Source organism: Halichoeres trimaculatus, unplaced genomic scaffold (genome assembly GCF_033239565.1).
Source record: "Halichoeres trimaculatus isolate MK-OKI-2021-1 unplaced genomic scaffold, fHalTri1.1 fHalTri1_scaffold_15, whole genome shotgun sequence".
Classification (NCBI taxonomy): domain Eukaryota; kingdom Metazoa; phylum Chordata; class Actinopteri; order Labriformes; family Labridae; genus Halichoeres; species Halichoeres trimaculatus.
This window is the reverse complement of record NW_027437193.1, coordinates 8,502,093-8,524,728: the sequence shown is the minus strand read 5'-3', so window position 1 is coordinate 8,524,728 and position 22,636 is coordinate 8,502,093. Positions and strand designations below refer to the sequence as shown.

Below are 22,636 nucleotides of genomic sequence, written 5' to 3'. Positions count from 1 at the left end.
GATCCTCACGAGACGTGTGAAAATGATGAGGTCGTCTCATCAAGATCTCATAATTAAGTCAGTACATCAGAGAGGCGGGCCTCAAACACTTTGAAAGGTCTGGCCAATCAGAAGGAAGGGGGTTTGTGGAATGCAAAACCTTAAAGAGACAGCAGCAAAAGCAAACATTTCAGAAAGAGGCTGAGAAAAGGCTTTTTCTAAAACATCAGTGTGAGAAAAGAATTACTACAAGGTTACCAGACAAACAGTATAAGGCCTAAAGAAAAGCACAATACCCCCTCTTTAAAACCTCCCTTGTCAGAGCTTGGTTGCCTCACACTGCCTGCACTGAAGTAGACATACCTGATACCACCTCTTTACATCATGTTCTTGCTGATCAGATTTGCTGTATTTTGGGTTAGATGTTGCCAGATCAGAGCCCAGGTCCCTTATGTGAAATAAAAAAGCCAGGTTGAACTTCATTAAAGCACAGCTTTCACTAACTCAGAAGAGAGAGTAAAACTGTCTTCTGGGGCATTGTGATCCTCTGCAGCCTAGCAGGAATAGATTTTTCTTTTTGGGCATTTTTTTGCTTTTATGTCCTCAGAGAAGTTTTTTTATGAGCAGATAAAGTAGTTCCTACAAACTCAACAAACCAAACTTGTAATGCATCGGAACACCCACCTTTAGACCTTTACATAAACAGGTCAGCTCTCTGAGATGTATCATCTTTTAAGAGTCCTAAAATTAAACATGCTGCAGTAACAAAGCTTAAAACCACACTGCAGAGAAATGATAACCCAAATATAAGACAATACTGTAGCACAGTATAGACACTGCGATTATGTACTGCTCTACTTTAAGTTTGCACTTGTTAAAATATTTGAGCATCCTACTGTCCCTATAACAAGATAAAGTGTACAGTCTGCTGCTCTGGCTCTCATTTGCATGGAAATAGTTAGTGGTATGGGCTCTTCTTCTGCTGCAATGCAGAGTTTTCAATTTTATGAATCCCCAGAGTCCAATCCAGTGTTTCATTTTGGAAATAAATTAGATTTGTGCAGGTGCTTGGATGCTGTGAATATCCTTGCTCTGTGTTTTTTATTTGAATGACAGAACAGAATTAAATCTGGTGCTAAACAGTTTTTTCCACGGGGACTTGTTGGTCTACCGCTCCCCATTAAGAGATATTTACAGGCAAATATATTCAAATTATTTACTTAGTGCAGCTGGTGTATTAGTAGATATTTTATTATACATATCTCCTCCTGGAGCCATTAGCAGGAATGATGCAGCCTGCAGCACTCCCTCTGAATCTGCATAATTCTGCCGTTATGATTCTGGCTGAATGCTTATGGCTGCAGCGGCGTTCAAACTGATAAAAACTGATGAAATTCTTGTTTTCTCAGCAGCATCTTTTCACGCCGTCTGTGTTGATGTGACTTAAACCTGGCAGTTTAAAGATAAAGAGATTTTAAGTGCTGCTGCGAGGTTGCTCGCCGCTGTTTTGATCACTTCATTTGGTTGATGTCTGTCTCCCACACACACACACCCACACTGCCGCTCTGTGTGGCGAGCCTCAGTGAGAACCGTGATTGTTTTATCCCTTCAGAGTCAGGGGTAGATCAGTGTAATGCAGTAGGATGCTGTTTGTGTGGATGTGTGTGTGGGCTGCGTTTTGAACATACAGAGTGTGTGGTATAATGAGCTTATTATGCGGTATTTTCCAGCTGGCTCAGGGTTGGAGGCCAGAGGGGATGAACATCACGCAGGCGTACGTTTGACAGCTGGATGAAGAGCTGCAGATGAACAAATATTTCTGTTGTTGTTCGAGTCGTTCGCAGTGGAAAGTGTAATGTGCTGAGGCACTCACTTTAGTAGCTCTTTGACAGTTTTGCAGTCGAAGATGCAGATTGAAGTGTTCCTCGAAACACTGAGAGAGGTTCAGGAGATCATTAAATCCAACAAATCTTCGTACAAATATCAATTTTTCAGTAGTAAGTGAGATACCCTGACATTTGTTGCTGCTGTTTTGCACCCTTCCTTTGGTTTGTTGAAATCTGATAATGATTTTGATGGGACATTAAAGGTGCATTGCATAGTTTAGCTGCATTTAGTTCAAGTTCAATGGAAATGGATCACAATATTGAATTAAAAAAAAAAAAAAAATAGTTATACTTGTTGTAAAATCACCTGGTTATATTTTTTTAAGTTTTTACCTAAAAAATGAGATTTTTGGGAAAGTTTCCTCTTCCACGGAGACTGACATCACAGAATACCCACAGATTGTAAGATGAAGAAAAGAAGAGCATGGTTGAGCCCGGGGATGTCTCGATTCGATCACGTGATTGCGAATTAGGTGGTATTATATTATTATGTGGTAGTGCAGAGTCAGACTGTCTTCACACAGAAACAGTGCAGGGCATGACATCACTTTGCTGCAGTGACACTATTGGTTGAATGCCGTAGAGTGGAGCATAACATGGCAGAATAGAATAAAACACAATGGAGTAGAAAATACTTTATTTCTGAAGGAAAATTCAGGAGTCACAGCAGTAATCAAGAAAACAAAAGTAAGAAAGTGTATAGAAAGTGCAGAAAGATCCATAAGAAAATAGATGTTCAGTCTCTGTCTCCTGGATCCTGTCTGCTCACAGCAGGTGAAGCTCTTCCAATGTGGCGTTGGTGTCCAGTATTAGCTCCGTTAGCCATGTCTGTGAATAGCATGATGCTACTCTGCCCTCTGGTATTCTCTCTGTTGCTGGGTAGGCAACGGCTAGCTCGTCCATCTTATTGGAGATAGATCTTACGTTCCCAATAACGATGGATGGAAGCACATGTCGATGTTGTCACTTCTTAGCTCACACCTGAGAATCAGCATGTCATCCTTACCTCTTTACAGGAAACATCAGGCCTTGCACCAGTTAGCATTGACATGCTACAGGCTGCTAACAGCTTATTTCAAACGTAAACAATGGTGCCATGGTTACATGTAGGATCTCCAGACAAACACAGGAGCAAAAACAGCAAAAATACCACTTAAGGTATAACTAGTTTGGTGTTTATGATCACCATACAAAATAATGATCCACTCCAAATGCAAAGATGATGAAAAAGAGAGGATAAAAATTATGAGAAACAGAGCTGCCACAACAGGGCAGCGCCTAGCTATTATTCCCCTTTCCAGTGTGATCTTTGTTAAATAAAACTTTCTCAAAGAGCATTTCGTTTTAACTTGGCCTTTTTTTTTCAACCCAAGTCTTAAGTTTTTTCTCTTCAGGTATCTGGCGATTTTTCTTTTTGGTTAAAGAGAGATTCCTGGACCACACAAAGTATTTTTGATACTTTTTTTTAAAAAACCTTAGATTTGTTGTGCCTGTGTGTCTTTGCTCAGTGTTGTCCTAGTCTTTTTATCTCAGTGGTTGTATCTTTGGGATAACTTTCAGAACCCTTGGTCTGTAGTTTCATCCCACTCCCCACACTCAAACTGTTTAAGTACAACTTTTGAATTTATGCCAGAGTTTCAGAACAGTGAAGAATCCAACTGAGGCACAGTGTGAGAGAAAAAAACAACATAAGGTAACAGTGTTTTTATTTTTCTTTGTTTGTGCATATCCATCCAGAAACAGATTTGAACCCCTTTGGGTCAAACTGGATGTAGGAGATGTGCGGATTAGTGAAATGAACATCGACGTTTTCTGCTGGGGGATGATTGTTGGCTGGAGCAAAAACAAGCATGTCTGCGGCCTCATTATCCCGCTCGCTGCTACACGCTCTGAATGGATAAATAAGTCTCCACTCTGCTCGCACTGAGGGACTCTGAACTCTGGGTTTGTGGGGCTTTTTGAGGCTCTGAGGAGCAGGACCTTGTGCTCACTGCTGTTTGTTGAGGTGATGGATGAAGCTCATCGGTATTCAGGGTCTCCGGCTCTGTCATGGACTCTGTTGGCTCTTTGCTACTTACCAGAACTGTGGAAGTGGACAATGCAGATGAATGAAGCGGGCTTGAACCCTCAGTGTCTCTTGTTGCAGCCTGCCAGGTCGTATGAAGACCTTAGATGTCCAAAGATTCAGAAAACAGAACACCCCAGGCTTTTTATTGCTGTCAGTCTCACTATTCATCATGTCTGACAGTGTATGGACGATAAATTGGCCAGGAGGTGAGTAATGACTTTCCAGGAGGATATTTGAGTGAAATGAAAAGATATCTCCATCACTCAGATGTCAACAGAACAGTTCCCAGGAGTTTCTTGAAACTTCTCTTCTTTTATTGTCTCACCTGAGGCAAAAACTCTGTTTTCTGATCCAGTGTTGGACCAATTATTTCTGTTATTCTCTAACCTGTTGTAGGAAGAGATAGCCCAGTCACTCCCTACAGTGTATTACAGACTGAAACAAGTCTCTTCATGTTTTTTCCCCAGTATGACAAACTCTTCCGCAGATCTTTCTACGTGACTTGCCTGAAAGTTTTCTTATTTGAAGTGAAAGCAAAGTCTGCTTTTGTAGGAGTTGTGGTTTATTCTGCTACCAGCTTGGATTCTTTAAGTAGAAATGTCAGAGGGAGTTTGTTTTTCTAAGTTTGTTTTTTGGAGGCTGACAGAAAGAGAAAGGAGGTGTTTGTTTTTGTGCTGAGGAGGAATGAGCAGCAGTTTAATATTCAGGAGCGCGCTCTGTTCGACACAGCCAGGGTCAGTGTCGAGGTTCAGTGGCTGCAGAGTCCAGCAGGTATTCAACATTTAGCTCCACTTTCCTCTGAGCTGTCTGTGTTTGTGCTCTGCTGGTCACACTTTCAGGGACGTCGCCTCTTAAATGCCAAATCCCCGCCGAGGAGAAGCGACCTGGTGTTTTTTTACTCCTCCCCTCTTCCTCGCTCTGTGCTTAGTGTTTCCTCAGCAAGACTGTGCTCTCACCACACATTATCTCCTGGGGGATTACAGCACTCGGTGGTGGAGAGCTGTCCCTCTCATTTCAGCTCTTCAGACGGCTGTAATTCACCTGCCGAGGGCTCCTTCACCTCCCACGGTAACAAGTGTGTGTCAGGCCGAGGAGCAATGGGCTGGAGGCCAAATGATGTTTGAGAAACAGACTTTAATGGTGAATTAATATGTATGAAACTTAAAACAACACTTTTCATTTCAATAAATCAAAGATGCACTAAGATACAAACAGTAACTGCTACAACAAACTGTATCACTAAGAAAATACCCAGAGTCAGTGAGGTGAAACTTGAGGCAGCTGGACTGAAATTTAAATCTGTTATCAAGCCTTAGGGAAACAAAAAAGTTGAAATCCTTTCAGCTGCATATTTTATAGGAATCAGTTCATCAAACACAATGCCAATGCTTTTTTAACATTTAAAAAGAGAGCCACATCCTGGACACCTGTAGGAACAGTAAACCAGTCTGCAGTGTGTAGAGAGGTATCTTTTTGGTCTTATATCTATGCAAAGAAAACTGTAAAATACATCTGACTAAATCAACCTGACGAAGAGCTAGTTTCACTGAAAAGGCTTAAATTAAAACAAAAATTAACCAGCCATTGTTAGTTGTACTCAGAACAAGCTACACATCTGAATAAAACTGCACATTGCTGAGCACAAAGTACGACTTGATGTAGCTTTACAGGGTAAATCTTTTTCCATCTGAGGGATCCACAAAAAGAGGATATCTGCCAGAAAACAGTGGAAAAAATATTACAAATGTTCCACAACCTTTTTTGTTTGTTTGTTTTCACCTGGTGAAAACAGAAATTCACCAACATGTTACAGCTGTTTACAAGAACAGCCATGAGAGGCAGTGTCTTATTTTCAAAGGAGTCCTGAAACCAACATACAAAATTAGTACAACTTTGGAGAGGGCGAAAACTGTCAGATAAAAGTTTTACATATGTAACTTATACTGCTATAAAAGTAAAAAGAGAAAACAAAATAATTGTATAATCAAATATATAGATTTGTAAATCTTACAAGAAAAAATGGCTGCCAAATGGTTTTAGCAGTAGTTGTAAACATTAACATCGCACATTCATGTATTACTAAGTGGTGACCTCTAGTGTTGATTTATCAAGCCAGTGCAGAAGTGCAACAAACTGAAGTTTAAGTAAGTAAGTAAGTAACCTTCATTTGTATAGCACTTTTCACAGACAAGCGTCACAAAGCACTTCACATTAAAAACCATTTGATTTAAATACAATAAAAATTAACATCAATATTACTGGCTCTGAAAGCCTGCTTAAAAAGAAAGTCTTCAAATGCTTTTTAAAAGTCTCTACAGAGTCCAGGGAACACAGGGACGAAGGGAGTTCATTCCAGAGACGGGGCGCCACCGCTTTGAAGGATCTGTCTCCTCTGGTTTTGAAACAGGTTTGAGGAACCATCAGCAGGTTCTGACCTGAGGTCTTTAGAGAACGGACAGAGCTGTAGGGCTGGATCAGAGCACTGATACTGAACTGAAGTTTGAGTGTCTACTTAAAGCTGTTGTCAAAAGCAAAGGAATCATAATCTGAGCACAGTTAAGGATGAATATTTTTAAAGCGCAGTAAAATATCTTTACAGCCTGGTTTGTAGGTCTGGAACGATATGCTATTCACGCAATTCGAGTCTATTGCGATTCAACTTAAAATTGTGATTATTTAATATTTATGATTTTTTAGGAGTTTTAGTTGGCTTTTTTAACACCAGATAATTTGAAAAAGTTAAACAATGATGATAATGTCTACAGACTATATCAGGATCTATATTACCCCATAAAGTGCACATCGCACGAGTCAGAGAAAAACATTTCACCCTCTGCTGGAGAAAAGTGGTAACTTTTTTCCAATCCAGTTTATAAACAAAGACTGAAATTAAGAATTTGAATTTGAAAAAAAAAAGATTTTTTGACAAATAATCACGATTCTAATATTGTCAAATAAAAAAAAATCCTGATATATTGATTTTTGATTTTTTTTTCCCCAATCCCTACTGGTTTGTAATAAAATAATTTAAAAAAACAAACAAAAAACAAGTACACTCACAAAACTTATTTGGTCTGTTTGCCTCGTTTTTATTCATAACAGCTGCTGTCAACTTTTTTTCCTGTGTGTTAAAGCTGCATTAATGTCAAGAATTATGCAAGATAAGTGTATTTAGGGACATGACTGATTTGTCTGGCAGATGGTCGCGTTGTAACAAGCTCCACTTCTTTGCCAATTTCTAGATGAGGACTTTTCATCATGACTGCATGCAGGCACTATCTACTTTTATTAAAGCTAGATGATCTAATCTTGTTGTGACATCTGTCTCATGTGAAGGACTGACTCAAAGGTTGTGTTATTAAAATGATATCTCTCATTTAAGGTGAAGTCATTCATGTGTGTTGGGTGAGCAGAGTCAGATGAAGACAGTCGTGTTGACAGAGTAATCGAAGCTAAAGCCTCGTCAGAGTCGTGGGCCTGATCGACCGCAGCGTGAATCAGAGTAATTGGCTCTTGTCTCAGTGGTGGAGAACAACATCCATTAACAGAGAGGCTTTAGATGGAGGCAGGCTTAGTTTGACTTTAGCTTATTGGGGTTGCGGATATGTGCATGTTTGTGTGAAGGATATTTACACAGCATGTTAGAACAGTAATGTATTGTTTGTCTCATGCTGTATCATTTTGTATTTTCCTATCATTGTCGTCTTAGAGAAGTATGAACTGCTTACACGCTTAACAAATCACGCTTTAATTTATGTCCTTGTGTGCGTCTGTGAGCTCCGATGTGAAACCAAGAAAAATACCAATTAAAACACTTCTAATTAACATAATTTATATATGTAACATATGATGTTTGTATTAAAGTCCATCATCCATGAACCATTAAAGTGTGGCTCACGTGAAGGTTTCTGACACGGCTGATTTGTCTCCATCAGCATCCATTCTGTAATGAAGAGCTCAGGACACCATTCATCTCGACAACACGATTACATTCATTTATCCAAGTGGACATTATTACACTCTTCATTTGTCTAATATGCTGCTATTACAGCTGAAAGTCCTGCTTCCACCTGGGGAACATTAAACCTGCTCCTCAGTCATTAGACTCCACTCAGCTGCTCTTTGGTTGATATTCACAGACTCTGCAGGAATGATGACGAGGCTGTGGTCGCTGATTTCAGTGTCTGAACCCTTTTAAAAATGACAGAGGAAGAATTCTGAAAGGCATGATTTAGTTGAACAAAGCTGTTTTTACAATCAGTGAGTAATCACCAGATTTTAGTCAGGCTGAGAGATAAAAATCCATCTCCAGCTGTGTGTAATACTCTGCTTTCTACTCTTGATCCATGTTCTCTTAACCTCTCTGCAGTGTTATGTCCCACTACTTTTAAAAAACTTGAACTATAAAAGTATTTACATTCCTGCTAAAAGAGGAAACACTCTGTTTTAACCTGATGCTGCTGTTTAAGAGACTGCAGCATCCAGGCAGAGACCTGTTTCCACTTAGCTGACATCAAACCTGCAGCTCAGAGATAAAATTGCTCTCCTCTTCAGCTGCTAAATGGTGTCTATCCAGGCTGGGTTGTGAGAGGCTCATGCTCACTTACCGCCCATATACTGTCTTTAGGAGCCTTTTAGTGGGACATTAGTACTAGTGTTTCAAGTGCTGTTGTATTTCTATAAAATCCAACATTTGCCATTTGGGTGGGGGTTTTATTACACAAAGCCTGAACCTTGTACATTCACTTTCTGATGATCATGACCGAAGTTAAAATGTTGAAACTTTGTTGAAATTTGTGACATCAGGTCTGAATGTACAACAACCAGGTTCAACCAGTTTTGAAGCTGCTAAAAAGTGGAGACACCAGCAGAGATAGAGAAGATTCATTCAAAATTATTTTCCAGCAGAAATTAAAATATAGTTTGTTTAAAACCCTTCATTGAAATGGATTTTCATATTTTACATAGCATCATAAGTATGGAACATTATGAGCTGTGTGACATCAACAACAATGGCTCTGAGTTAACTCAGCATCATTCCTTAAAATAGAAAATAGAAATAGAATATACTTTATTTATCTCAGAGGGGAAATTCAGGAGTCACAGCAGCAATCAAGAAAACACAAGTTAGTAAGTGTATAGAAAGTGCATAAAGGTCCATAAGAAAATAGATCCTGACAGCTTGTCCGTCATCCTTCAGTCAGCCAGCCCCCACAGGGTCCAGGACTGCGCTTCTTCAGCACTCTGTTCAGTCTCTGTCTCCTGGATCCTGTCTGCTCACAGCAGGTGAAACTCTTCCAATGTGGCGTTGGTGTCTGGTGTTAGCTCTGTTAGCCATGTCTATGAACAGCATGATGCTACTCTGCCCTCTGGTATTCCCTCTGTTGCTGGGTTATCATGGCTAGCTTGTCCATCTTATTGGAGATAGATCTTACATTCCCATTAACGATGGATGGAAGAACAGGTTGATGTCGTCACTTCTTAGCTCACACCTGAGAACCAGCACATTGTCCTCACCTCCTTCTCCTCACTTGTGGGGAAACATCAGGCCTTGCACCATTTAGCATTGACACGCTACAGCCTGCTTACAGCTGACTTCACATGTAAACAATGCAGCCATGGTTATATGAGGAATCTCCAGACAAACACAGGAGCAAAAAAAATTAAAATGGTACTGAAGACAAAACCAGTTGGTGTCCAACAAATAGGCCATACAAAGTGATGAAAAAAAAGATGAAAAAATAACAAGAAACGCACAAGGAAGAGAGAGCTGCTGTAACAGGCAGCCCCAATGGGGCGCGGCCTAGCAAAACAAAACCAACTCACTTTTCTTTATTAAGTTATGGGTTTTAATTTCGATACACTACTAAAGTATCTTCATTCTGCTTTCTGATTGTTTTACAGAGGTGTGTGACAGCTCATTGGTGTCCAACCTGCCGCCATCATCTTTCAGAAGCTCCTCCCAGCTGTCGAGCAGCCACGCACCAGGCTTCGCCAAACTCAACAGGAGGGAAGGTAAGGATATTCAGACCCATTAAACTGTCATCAGAGGAGCTCAAAACATCAGAAAAGAGCTGACTGAAACGAAAGCATTGCGTTTTGAGAAATGATGATCTGCAGTATGCTGAGACTGATTTATCTGAGTCTAACTGAAACAAAAGAGAGGATGCAGCAGTGCCAAATGTATCAGCTTTGTTGGTGAGGAGCTGCTCTGGTGCAATCACACTCAGTGGATTAGAGTCTTTGTTTCTGCTCAGGGAACAAGACAACAAACAGGTGTTTTTTCTGCATCCATTAAGGTAACTCAGCTGTGACTAGTTAGGAAGAAGACAGGATTAGGAGTTGCTTCCTGCCCACATTTCTTTTCCTGTTAAGTTCTGTTTGTTTCTAAGGTTTATGTCAGAGAGCTGCATGTGGATGGTGTTTGTTTGACCCTGCTGGGAGCTCTGTGGTTGATCCTGATGAGAAGCTTTGACAAAATGAAGGCCGTGGTTGATTGTGGAGCTTTCTACAGGGACCAAACTTCATTATTTATTCTGTTTGTTTGAGCTGCGAGGAGAACAAAGACTGCAACTCTCCAGCAGTCTTTTGTGTCAATCTGCTTTCTTTGTTTGTTAATCCAACCAGTAACAGTGGATAGTTCAGTATCCCTGCTATATGAAACAATACATTTGTGTTCAGCCTTTTCCATCTCACAGTAAAATGATAAGCTTCTAGAGAGTCTGCAGACTTTGATTCACCGCCAACACGACCAGCCTTACTGCTGCAGGAGAGGTTTGGCACATGCTGCACAGATACATCAGGTCTTTTAGGAGAGACTGTAAGATCTAATTGTCGTCGTTGCCCTTTGCTCACTCTCACTGGTGCTATGCCAGTCCGAAGTAATGCTGCCAACACTTCCTGATCTTTTATTGACTCTTGCATGAGGATGGCGGGCCAAAGATGTCAGACGTGAAAAATCAATGATATTTCAGCAGCTCAAAACACAGACCTGTGATTCAAAAAAAGTTGCTCCACTGTGGCAGATAGATATGATAATTAACTGTCTTTATTTTTGTATCAATAGTGAACAAACTGGTTAACTAACCAACTCAACCACTTAAGTATCTTCACACACTTTCCGAACTCTCTGCATCACGTAGCAGGCAGATAAGAAAACCAGCATGTGTCACATCCATAGCCCAGGATCCCAGAGAGCAACCCCAGCTGCTCGCTGAGGAAATCAATGAATAAATGAACATCTCCATTTCATTTCCATATCCTTCTGCTGCTGCTAACACTCTGCCTCCGCTAGTTTTTCTCCCAGGAGTTACTTCACTCTCAATTCATTTACCCACTAAGTGAACTGGGATTATCAGATCCCTGGAAAACCACCTACACTGCAACATTGGAGAAGGTTTCATCTGTCAGGCTCACGTCTGGATTTCATTATACATTTGAAATCATCCATATATGTTTACATGAATAGTTTATGTGTGTATCAGTTCAGTTTTTAACATTGTCTTGTATTTTGTGAAATTATCACGAGTTTTAGATATCCCTAGCAGGAATAGTTACATAACTTAAATGGTTGTGCTTTTTTGGTTGTGTTTTGGATATAAACTAAATGCTAAAATGTTCCACTGAGAATAGCTGCAAGCATGAGTATGCATTCACACTTGATTTTTTTTCCTGTAAGCCAACCGAGAAAAAGTTTTACAAGAAGTCAGGTTGAGCCAAAAAGAGATCACTGCAAGAAGTGTTGTGGTAAATTCTCCACAAAGCGAGCAGGCAGGTCAGATTTCTGACATGAACTTTGAGTAAAAGGTTCCCATAGATCAGGGATCTCAAACTCGTGCCATGGAGGGCCAAGAGGCTGCAGGTTTTCTTTCCAACCAAAAACTCCACCAGCTGATTTCACTGATTACCTCACTTTCAAACAGAGAGCAGGGACTAATCAGTGAAATCAGCTGGTGGAGTTTTTGGTTGGAAAGAAAACCTGCAGCCTCTTGGCCCTCCATGGCACGAGTTTGAGATCCCTGCCATAGATACTTAGTCCCAAGTCCTTGTAATTGGTGACCATCTGTAGAGTTTTACCATGGACAGTTCTGATTGAGTGAGGTATCCCCAAAAGGAACAGATACATTTGAAGAAGGCATAAGTTTGAATTTTTAGCTTTTCAAACCATTTAATTTTTTCCAGACAAATCTGCACTGCATCAAAGGCAGATTGCAAGAATTCAAATTCTGGTGCAATTGAGTGTAAACAGCAATCCATTACCGAGTCATCTATATAAAGATGATGTGAGGCATTTGGCAAGTTTGCACACAGAGCAGTCATGTAAACTGTGAACAGAGTAGGTCCCAAGACATAGCTTAGAGGTACGCCTTTTGTGACCTTAAGAAAGGTAGATAGGACCTTAGAGTTTAAAGGGTTAATACGCTGGGTTACATTTATTTAACACACCATCAGTCACGTAAGACTAATTTGCCTCACAACAGTCTCACCCCAGCTCACGTTTCCTATTTGTTGGTGAAAGATCCGATGCTTGGTTAATTCTGCTTCACAAAGATAGGAGAAGCAAACATCAAACAATCTAAAAGGAATGTCGCTACAGATGCTCAGCCGCCACAATCCAATTATCTTTTGCTAACTTTTTCTGTCACCTCCTGCTATAATCAAAAAGTTAGAAAGATAATGAGCTGCACTTTTGCTCCACAGGAGGTTCCTGCCCTCCATGAGCCTGACTGACATGTTTGAGTTGAAGTCAGAGCCAGCTAAATGTTCTTTTGAAATAACTCACCAATAACGTCTCTCTACATCTTAAAAGTAGATTCTGCTGTTTTTTTCCATAAAAAATAGTAGGTGTCAGTGTCTGTGTCTGCCTCAAACCCCCTCCTCTGCCTGTATGTTGATGTTTTGGATGTAACGGAACATTTCTGAGCGGAGAGTAAGCAAGGATACATCAGCCAATCACAGCTCTCCCAGTGCACAAGTGACTTTACGTGTTGATTGGCGAGTAGAAGAAGCTATCCTGAGCAGCTACAATAGTGGATGTAGCACAGAGAAAGTATAACAACCAAAGTGAAACAAAACATCAAACAGATAAAGCACTTTACTAAACAAGGTTGAAGCTTGGCTCGACTTTCACTCGCCTTTTGGCACTTGGAGAGCAGCATGGGACAAAGAGCGACGTGAGTTGGCTCTCTGCTAACAGAGATGTGTCAAATACCAGTGATTAGCTTGTGCTAACATGCCAAGTCAGGTGCACGGCTCTACAGTCTCTACTTCTTAGAAACACAATGCTGCAGATTGTTGCCTAGGCTAGCGAGTGTGCTCACGTAGTCACGGTCGGAGGCTGTGGGTGTGCGCTGCTGCCGGCACTGAGCCAAGGAGAAAGAGCTCAGAATTTTTGTTTAATAACAAGTAATGAAAATACCTGAAGACCCTACCTTTAAAGTTATTTTGTATCATTGTTTCTTCGGTGTCTGGTGAGGGACGGCAATCCCACACTTTTATTGATCCATCATCTCAGATAGCTTTCTGCTAAGATTGTATGTAGCAATTATGTAGCATAGCTTTTATAGCACAGCCTTCATATCTCTTTACGAGAAAGGCAGCTTAAGTTGGTGCCCCACAGGTGTCACTTTGCTTTTGTTCTTTGGAGGTTGCACCAAACATAATGTTACAGCTCTTTTTTGAGAATGACGACTGAAACTCTTGACGTAGCAGAGCCTTTTTGATCAGAAGGGCGTGGTATTTCAACACACATTGAATTGTGAAGCCAGTCAATAGTTGCATCTCATTTTTTCCAGGGATTTAAAAAAAAAACGGCTCAACAGTTGATGTTGCTGCTTGGCATTAAACACAGAGCAGAGCTGAGGCTGAGGCCAGGGTGATTAAATTTGCAGGAACTCTTTAGTAAACCAAAGATTGGACTGATATAGTTTTTGACTTCTTAATAGCCCCAGATGAGAAGTCAGTGATTCAGAAAAGTTAATACGATCCATTACAGAAGAGCACAAATCTCAGAGTCTCTAAATTTTCCAGCAATTTTTCAAAGTTTGTGTTCTACAGTGATGCTAGAGAAATAGTAATGGAATCAGCTGGCTCCACCAAATTTGAGAGTGAGATATACAGGACATGTTCTGGAGACAAGTAGAAGACCGGTCTATCCGCCATCTGTGTGATTGACAGGCAGATACCCTCATTAGAAGAAACTTTCCCTTTCAAGTCATTGGTCTTGAAAAAAGGAGAACTCTGAATAGGAACCGATAGTGAGACCAACTCTTTTTTAACCCCAAAGCTCTGCCAAAGAGAGACAACAACCTCCTTCATGGTGTTTCAGCCTCTGTCTTCATAAAAGCGACAGTTTCTCTCTGTGCTGAGAGCAGAGGACCCGGCGCTGTTCTTCAGTCTCTGACCTGATGTAGCTGATCCCAGAGGAGGCCTGATGGCTCAGCCTGACAGCACGAGTGGATAAAGAGGCCTGATAGTCTATCGATCGGAGATGAATGGCCTTTTAGCACAGTCCCAGAGAATAAATGACTCAACTATTTCAGTCTTTCCATCTGCTTTTTTTATTCCTCAATTTTATTTGCCCTCTTATTTTTATTCTCCAATTCTCCTCCCACCTTCTTCGATTCAGAGCCTCTCATTTTTCTTTCCTTTTCCATCTGTCTCCCTTTCATTCTCCACCTCCTCTATTCCTTCATCTAAATTGTCCCTGTCCATCTTCTGCTCGACTGTAATCATTGGTTTCAATCTGTCTGCAGCCTCATTTTTTCATTTTCATTTCTGCCGACTCATTTAGCCCGCTCTGTCTTTGTGCCAGATGTTAATAGCAGCCTTCATGTTTAAACATTTTTGGTCTTCAGTGGGCGACTGACAGTTATCAGTGACACCACTGCAATTATTCTGGAATAGACTTAAAAGAAATATTGTGCCACTGTAATCATTTCCCCAAAGACCGCGATCTGACAGGGGAGTGAAACTTTAATTGGAACTTTTAAATTGGGTCCGACTGTATGACAATAGCTGACTAATCAGCATATTGCAGATCTACATATTTTATTGTCCTCCATGGCTTTTAAAAGCTCCACAATTAACTCCTCATCCTAACACTTTTATCGCTGCAGGCTGCAATTCTGCCTTTGTTGCTCCACTCTGCTTGCTTGTCAAAATAATGAAAATACATCCCTGGTGTTCACAGTCTTAAAACATTATCTCTTTCTAGCAAAACAGTCCTCTTCTAAAAATTATTTGTCAAAAAGGAAATGGAAAAATAACGGTGATGCTCCTGAGCTTTCAATCATTAAGCAGGTAATCTGGGCCCTTGAATTTTTCTCAAGTTTGCAAGAAAGCTGGGTTCTCCTCCCACCTGGATGCGTCACACTGCACACGTGTACCATGATGCATTGTTTGCAGGTAATGACAACCTTGGCCTCACTACCACCACTGTTGCTCAAAATGTAAAAGGGTCCTCGTCCTCCACATCCCTCACACTTATATCTTTGAGTGATATTTTTGCCCTTTGTGATGCAGATTATGTTGCCGACATGAAATTCAAAGGAAGGCCGGGGATGGAGGATTCTGTAAACAGAGTGAAGTGCTGCTTTGACGCACAAAGTCACTACTTTTCAACTCTTAACGTCTGCAGTCATGACATTAATCATGAACCTGAACCTTCAGGGGAAAATCTGTACTCTCCAGAGAATTAAACATCATGAGGTGACATAATTGTGATATATCAATTATTCACCCACTTTGTTGTAATGCTGTGTTAGGGGCCTTATGTCAGGTACATATTGGATCATAAAACATTATATCAAATCAGTGGGATTTAAGTGTTTCAGACCATATTATATTGTTATGTTATGATTTATATGCTTAAATCAAGCTCGTATCTCATTTTATTGCTTTATATCTCACTGTATTGAGATGTATTGTGATGTATAATGTTGCAATATCATATAGCTTCATATTATATCACATCACGTCACACATTACTGCGTTGTATTGATACAAATGATAACGCATCTCATTGTATCTCTTCTTATTGTAATGTAACCCATCTTATCGTAGCATGTCCTGCTGTACTGTATCATATTTTCAGGTATCCTGCCACAGTCATAGACTGTATAATTAACGGATGCAGTCTCCCCGACGTCACCTGTCTGGTTCTCAAATAGATTTTTGAAGCAAATTAGCTCTTGCGGCCATTTTGGAAGTGACGGAGGCTTTGAGTACAGCTGAGCTGTGCCTCTGATTGGGCAAACTTGTGATCTTAATCTTCCTACCCTTTTTGTACCAGCCTGTAAATGTGTTTATTTCTGCTGTGAAAACTGCTTTTTTTGGCTTGGTGTGTGTGACTTTCGGTACTTCCAGAGCCAGCCGCAAGCGTACACTCGAAAAACAGCAGATTGTACCACTTCTGTATTAGTTAATATTTGTAAACCAGAGGCTGTGTCATATGCCATTATACCCTGTCCTGTCACATCACACCATACCACACTGAAACACATTATATCCGAGGGGCAACATCTTGTAAGAAAAATGAAGCCTATGCGGAAGTGCTAAAAGATGCTGTTCTTCAAGAATACGCTTGAGGCTGGCTGCAGAAAGACTAGAAGCCACACACACCCAGCCATAAAAACTAACTTTTACAGCATTAAAAACATATTTAAAGGCTGGTTCACAAAACGGCTTGGGTCTAAAATGCTGGTTCACTATCGGCACACACTGTACAGTGAGTGATTTTTTTTTTTTTTTATGTCCGCGGTTTAGAAGTCATTAGGATTGTTTGATTTTCCAATCAGGGCCACAGCTCAGGTCACATGACTGCTGGGTGCCCTGTAGCTGCTCGAAGAAAAACTCACAGCCGGCATCATAGCGAAAGTAGCTGCGTCAGCAGATTGGCTTCATTTCACGGTTTCAGGGTGACGTAGCAGATGCTTCGTCCATGTTTTATACAGTGTTTGAATATATTGCATCAAAATGCAACAAGTATTGTATTTAATGAATGGTATTGTGCTGTATCACATATTAACACATCCCAATGTATCGCATCCCAGTGTATCCCGGCATTTCCTATCACAATAGATCTCTTCCAGTCAGATAAAATCACACAACTCTGTACCATTCTGTAGTGTATCACACTGCATCACATTGTGTTAATTCCCTCACATTGTAACAAAAAAGAAGGCAGTTTTGTCTAATAGCATGAATTGTTATATAATTCTTGTTGCCTCTGTAAAATTAAATAGCTCACTAAAACAAGTCAGTTACCTTGAAACATGAAAGCATATTTACTAGTCTGAGCTTGACTGTATGGTATGATTGAATGTCATTCTTGAGAATGAAATCTTTGCAAAACATCATACTCCAGCCTTCCTGAAGTGTTTTCACTAATGATTAGAAAAATCTGCTCTTCCAGACCTGCAGAGTTCTGCAGCCTTCTGCTGCAGCCGGTGCTGCACTGAGCCCATTAGTATCCTGTTGGACCCTGTTAGATGGACATGTTATCAGGCTGCTTAAATTGCCCTCCAGACTTTGTATTCTCATGCAAATGACCAGCTTGTTCTGGACCAGGCTGTCGGTAACATGCCTTTAGAGGCGCCTGTCTCTCTGTCCTATGTCTTGTATTCTTCTTAATTCCTCTCCCTGCCTGCCTTTCTCTCTGTCTGTATTAACTAATGGAAAAGCAGTGATTTACTGATGGTGTAAGAGTCATTGTTGAGGTTATCTGTCCACCTGTTCTTTATGGAGATATGGCTGAAAACACATTTCTCTCTTTTGTATCACCTGTAGTCTCATTAAGGCTCGTTTAACTCTCTGATTGGTGCTATTCAGTCACGCTCTACATAACTCATCGGGAATTCTGTGGCTAGAAAAGGTAAAAACTTAACCAGGATCAGGGTCTGTGCAAGGCAATGTTTGGGTACCCCATCAATAAATTCCAATTTATTCATCTATGAAGATACCATGGAGGTAAATTTAAGCTATTAAGAGATACTTTTGGGATACACTAATTTGTTTTGCAGGTGTTTTTAATTATGGCACCTGACTTGATGTCCTCACACTCACATACAGTGCTTGGTTGATATCTGCCCCATCAACTAGGGATGTACATGTTCATTTTTTCAAAGGAGTTCCTACACTTCACAATCCCTTTTTAGCATCTTTTTGTTCTTGTTTTGGCTGTAAATCCTCCTACCTGTTAACTCCTGGTCTGCCTCTGTTCATTATGACACTTTGTTGCTGTAGTCAAGTTAAGTAAGATCTGATTTGGAAACAGTTTGTTTTATTTTGAAAGTCACAATGCGTTTAAGGTGGTTCCCGTGCATAACTTCCTGTTCCGCTCAACCTGCTTTTATGTGAAATTGACTCGTAACAGCTCTGAACTATCCCACTTTAAATGTTTATGACTATTCCGATATTATTGAATTATCGAATATCATTGCCCATCCCTGCCATCTTCCTGTTTTCTTTTAATGCTCACTGTCAGACCCTTTCCCCAGACTTGACGGTAAATAATGTAGTTCCCATTGGAAACAGCTTAAGATATGGGTTATTGGACTGATTAACCACTAATTATTGGTATTGGCTTAAAAAATATCAATCATTGAACCCCTAGAGGAGAAAGTGGGTTGGCTGCTGTTGCTTTGTGAAAGCATCTTGAGAAATCCTGCCAACGCTTCAACACAATGTCAGCAAGTTGTTTTGATATTTTCTAACAGACCAAACAGTGATTAATAAGCCAAGAAGAAGTGCTGCATGACAACTTCCATAACCAAGCAACAGTATTTGTGAGAGGCACTTTGAAATTTAGATTGTGGCGTGGGCACTGCCAGACCACAAAGATGCCGTATGGGCTCAGGCTCCTAATTTGTGAAACAGCTTGAGTTGTTGTACAACAACAGAGCAGAGTATCTTCCAGTGCTTCAAAATGGCCTGTTGATCTGGGTTACTTCTGATCTGTTGGACTCAGCCTCAGTTCGACCACCAGAGCAGTGACGTCAACCTCCTGACCTTCATTATTCTTCTTCACTTCTCTCAGAGACTGTCTCTTTACCATGGCTGGTGCCTTCAGAGACCCTGGGAGAGAAAACCCTGGAGCTGTCTTTGATTTGAAGTGACAGCCATGACAGAAAGTGTTCACACCATCACCCATCAGTTCACCTCAATTATATTAGTTTCAGTTACACTGTCAGGGTGGACACAGCCAATCTGTCTGATCTCTTCCTCTTTCTCTCTGCAGTGTAATCCTCATGAGGAAAGGTCGGAGTGTCTGCTCTTTTTTGTTCTTCTGTCACTGGACACGTCTGTTAGTCAAGTGCTTATTAGCTTTGGCCTTTAGCTCTAAAAAGATCAGGCTCCAGTAGCCAGCAGACCGACACTGATTCATTTTCGCTGCGGAGCTTTTCTCCTCGACCTGCCAACACACATTGTTCAGAGACATTTTTTAACGGGGGCGAGAGCTGCAGCAGTTCAAACTTTTACCCTTTAGAAAATAAACGGCTCTCAGGATGGGCATTTATAATGTTACATAACCGTATAAAGTACTGTTAGGTCAACATTTACGTGACCCAAAAGTTATCGCACAGCAGCAATTTCAGGGCAGAATGCAGGAGAACAGTTTGTTCTGTGAAGAGATGAGACCACGTTGTTTGTCTCATTCCTTGGAGTGTTTCATTTACACAGGAAATATAAGGTAAAGTTTGTTTAAAAAAAAGTTAAAGTATTAAACTTTGGTTTGTGTAGTTTTATGTCCACAAAGATGTGCTTTGGTTTATTGTGCAATGCCAGTGAAAATTGGTAAAAAACTTTTTAAAACATATTGAGTTTTAAGAATTTAAAATTCTTTTTTCTCCAGGATTTTTCCATGATGCAAGATGTCAACTTTTACCGGATTAATCATGTTCAGTCGTTTCCTATAGGCCATTGTACATGTGTGTCAGTGTCTGTGTCTGTGTCTGCCTCAAACCCTCTCCTCTGCCTGCATGTTGATGTTTTGGTTGTATCTGGATGTTTTTGGGCAGAGAGTATGCATGGTTACATCAGCCAATCACAGCGTGCTCAGTGCCCCAGGGACTGTGCATGTTGATTAGCGAGTGGAAGAAGCTAGCTAACCCGAGCAGCTAGGATAGTGGATGTAGCATGGCGCAAGAAAAACACACCAAAGGGAAACGAAACGGCAGACAGACAAAGCTTTTTCCTAAACAAGGGTGACGCTTGGCTCGACTTTTCAATTGCTTTTTGGTACTTGTAAAGCAGCAGAGGATGAAAAGCAATGTGAGTTAGCTTTCTGCTGAGCAGGTGTGTGTCAAATGCCATAATTAGCATGTGCTAACATGCCAAGTCAGATGCATGGCTCTCCAGTCTCTTCCACATAGAAACGTGATGCTGCAGGTGATTGCTATGCTAATATAAGTGATCACATCATCACGCTCTGAGGCTTCAGGTGTGCGCTGCTGCTGGCACTGAGCCAAGAAGGAAGAGCTTGAATTCGTATTTACAAACAAGTAACAAAAAATCCTGCCGACCCAACTTTTAAATAATGAGACAAATAATTTTAGTGGAAGTTTTAAAATCAGAATCAATGACACCCAGTTGGGGGCTGAAAGGGTTAAAGAGTGCTTCTCTGGCACTTTAATTTTGGCAAAAAAATTTGAAATACTTTGTTTTTATTTAATTGGACTGTACCTTGGAAAACTGGCTGCAAATCAATCCACCAAAATTGTACTTTACAACTGCAGGAAATTAATTTCTTGTGCTCAAAGTTTCCATGAGGATGACCCACAGACTGTGACTTATTTTGACTTTCTTGTGTTTGAGGCTGTTTGTATTTTAACGTAATGAACTTGCTTGTGGATTTTGTTTCTCAATTTGCTGGCGGACTACAAGTGTAGACATGGATAAACCAGGTCAGTAGCAGCTTAAAAAAAGCCTTTGGCACATGTGGTGTTGGGAGTTTTCAGTAGGCTACAGAGGTAACACTGCAGCCTGCCATGCTGTTAGAAGGTGAAACATACTCTGTTGATCTTTCTCTTTTTGTGGGATGAACATCTCAAACTATGCTTCGTATTTGATGCTGAAATGTTGACGTAATATATTTGAGGAAGAGACTTCTGAGTTTTTGTTTTCACCCAGAATGTGTTTGTTTCCAGATATTGTCAACATGTTGCGTATTTGCAGCAGATCAAGGGGACAAATATTGGATTACTGCTGTTTGAAAGTCAGAGTTTAATCTGGCTTTGAATTTGTTTGTTGTTTTCAGAGCCAGTAGTCGCTCTGTGTGGGCGTAGGTGATTGTGTGTGTGTGGGTGTAGGTGAATGTGTCTGTATGCGTGTGTCTGTGTGTGTGCTCAGCAGGTCAGCGGTCAGCAGCTTCCTCTTACAGAACCCTGTCCATCTGGTGTTTGAGCGCTTAGTCGTCAGTTTGGCTGGACTAAATATTTTCCAGCACTTACACACATGCAAACATACATACACACACTGCTAGTTTTTTTTTCTTCTTTAGCATGTGTGTTTAATTATTCAGCTCCTTTATATCGATCACATTTCACACACACTCTTTATCGATGATAATCAATACACACATGAAAGAGTTACTGTAAACCGTGACAGGAACTTCTGCGAATTATAGATTATATTTTCCATGGGGAATGATTTCCAAGGCCTGTTGAGAAATCTATCTGACATATCTACATCCAAAAATATCTCCAGTTGTCCGTTTTTGAAGAGATTTAGTGACTATCAAGCATCTGATTCACATTTTCTTCATCAACTCATACACTCTGGAAACACTAAGAGTTATTCTAACATCATCATTTGTTCTGGTTTCTGTCCCCACAGGAGCTGGAGGCTGGTCCCCCCTCACCTCAGACAGATATCAGTGGCTGGAGGTCGACCTGGGTGAGCGGACTAAGATCACCGCTGTGGCCACTCAGGGCCGCTACGGCAGCTCTGATTGGCTGTCGTCATACCTGCTGATGTTCAGCGACACGGGTCACAACTGGAAGCAGTACAGACAGGAGGACAGTATAGGGGTGAGAGCACAGAAACATTTCTGTTCCAGCAGCAGGAGTAAAAGCTCATCACATACATAACTTTTGTTTCCTTCCAACCCAATAAGCAGCATCATTTCATGGCTTGTTTCTTACTCCTCAGGGATCAGTAAACACCATCGTGTCGTTTTGTGTTATTCATATGAAGTGATGTATTGTGAAGCTGCTCCATCCTTTACTGTTCAGATAAACTCGGACGTCATGAGTTCATTTTTTCATCAATAATTTATGAGTCGATTCCGAGGCTGTGCTGACTCTGCAGGTCTGCGAAGCTGCTGATCACGAACAGAGAGGCAGTCGAGTGGCACTGCTTGTTTGATTTTCATTGGCTACTCTGCATCATCTCTCTCTCTGTTATTTTCTTTTTGAGGAGGTAAACATCAGCACGTTATCCATCACTGCTGCTGTGCCAACAAAAGCACTGAAGAGTTGAAGAGCTCGATTTGGGACATCATAAATAAGTGCTCAGCAGAAACCTCACTGCTGGATCAGTTCTACTTTTGATTATTCTTAATCAGACAGTTATTAGACAAAGTGCAGGTTGAGCTGGACCTGAAGGTTGTGAGTGTCCTTGTGGTGATCCAGCTTCCTCCCACGCTCCAAAGACATGCAGGTGTGAGAAACTACTGACTCCAGACAGGTGACTGATACTGTGG

At 40.8% G+C, this 22,636-nt stretch overlaps 1 protein-coding gene across 1 annotated transcript in view; it reads left to right on the top strand.

The window, feature by feature from the left end:
- Nucleotides 1-22,636, top strand: part of LOC141804596 (contactin-associated protein-like 4) — a 151,306-nt gene that overhangs the window by 28,111 nt on the left and 100,559 nt on the right. Inside the window, exons 2-3 of the mRNA XM_074689112.1 lie at nt 9,838-9,948; nt 21,769-21,962. Of these exons, the coding sequence (XP_074545213.1) occupies nt 9,838-9,948; nt 21,769-21,962 (305 nt within the window). The remainder of the gene's footprint in view (nt 1-9,837; nt 9,949-21,768; nt 21,963-22,636) is intronic.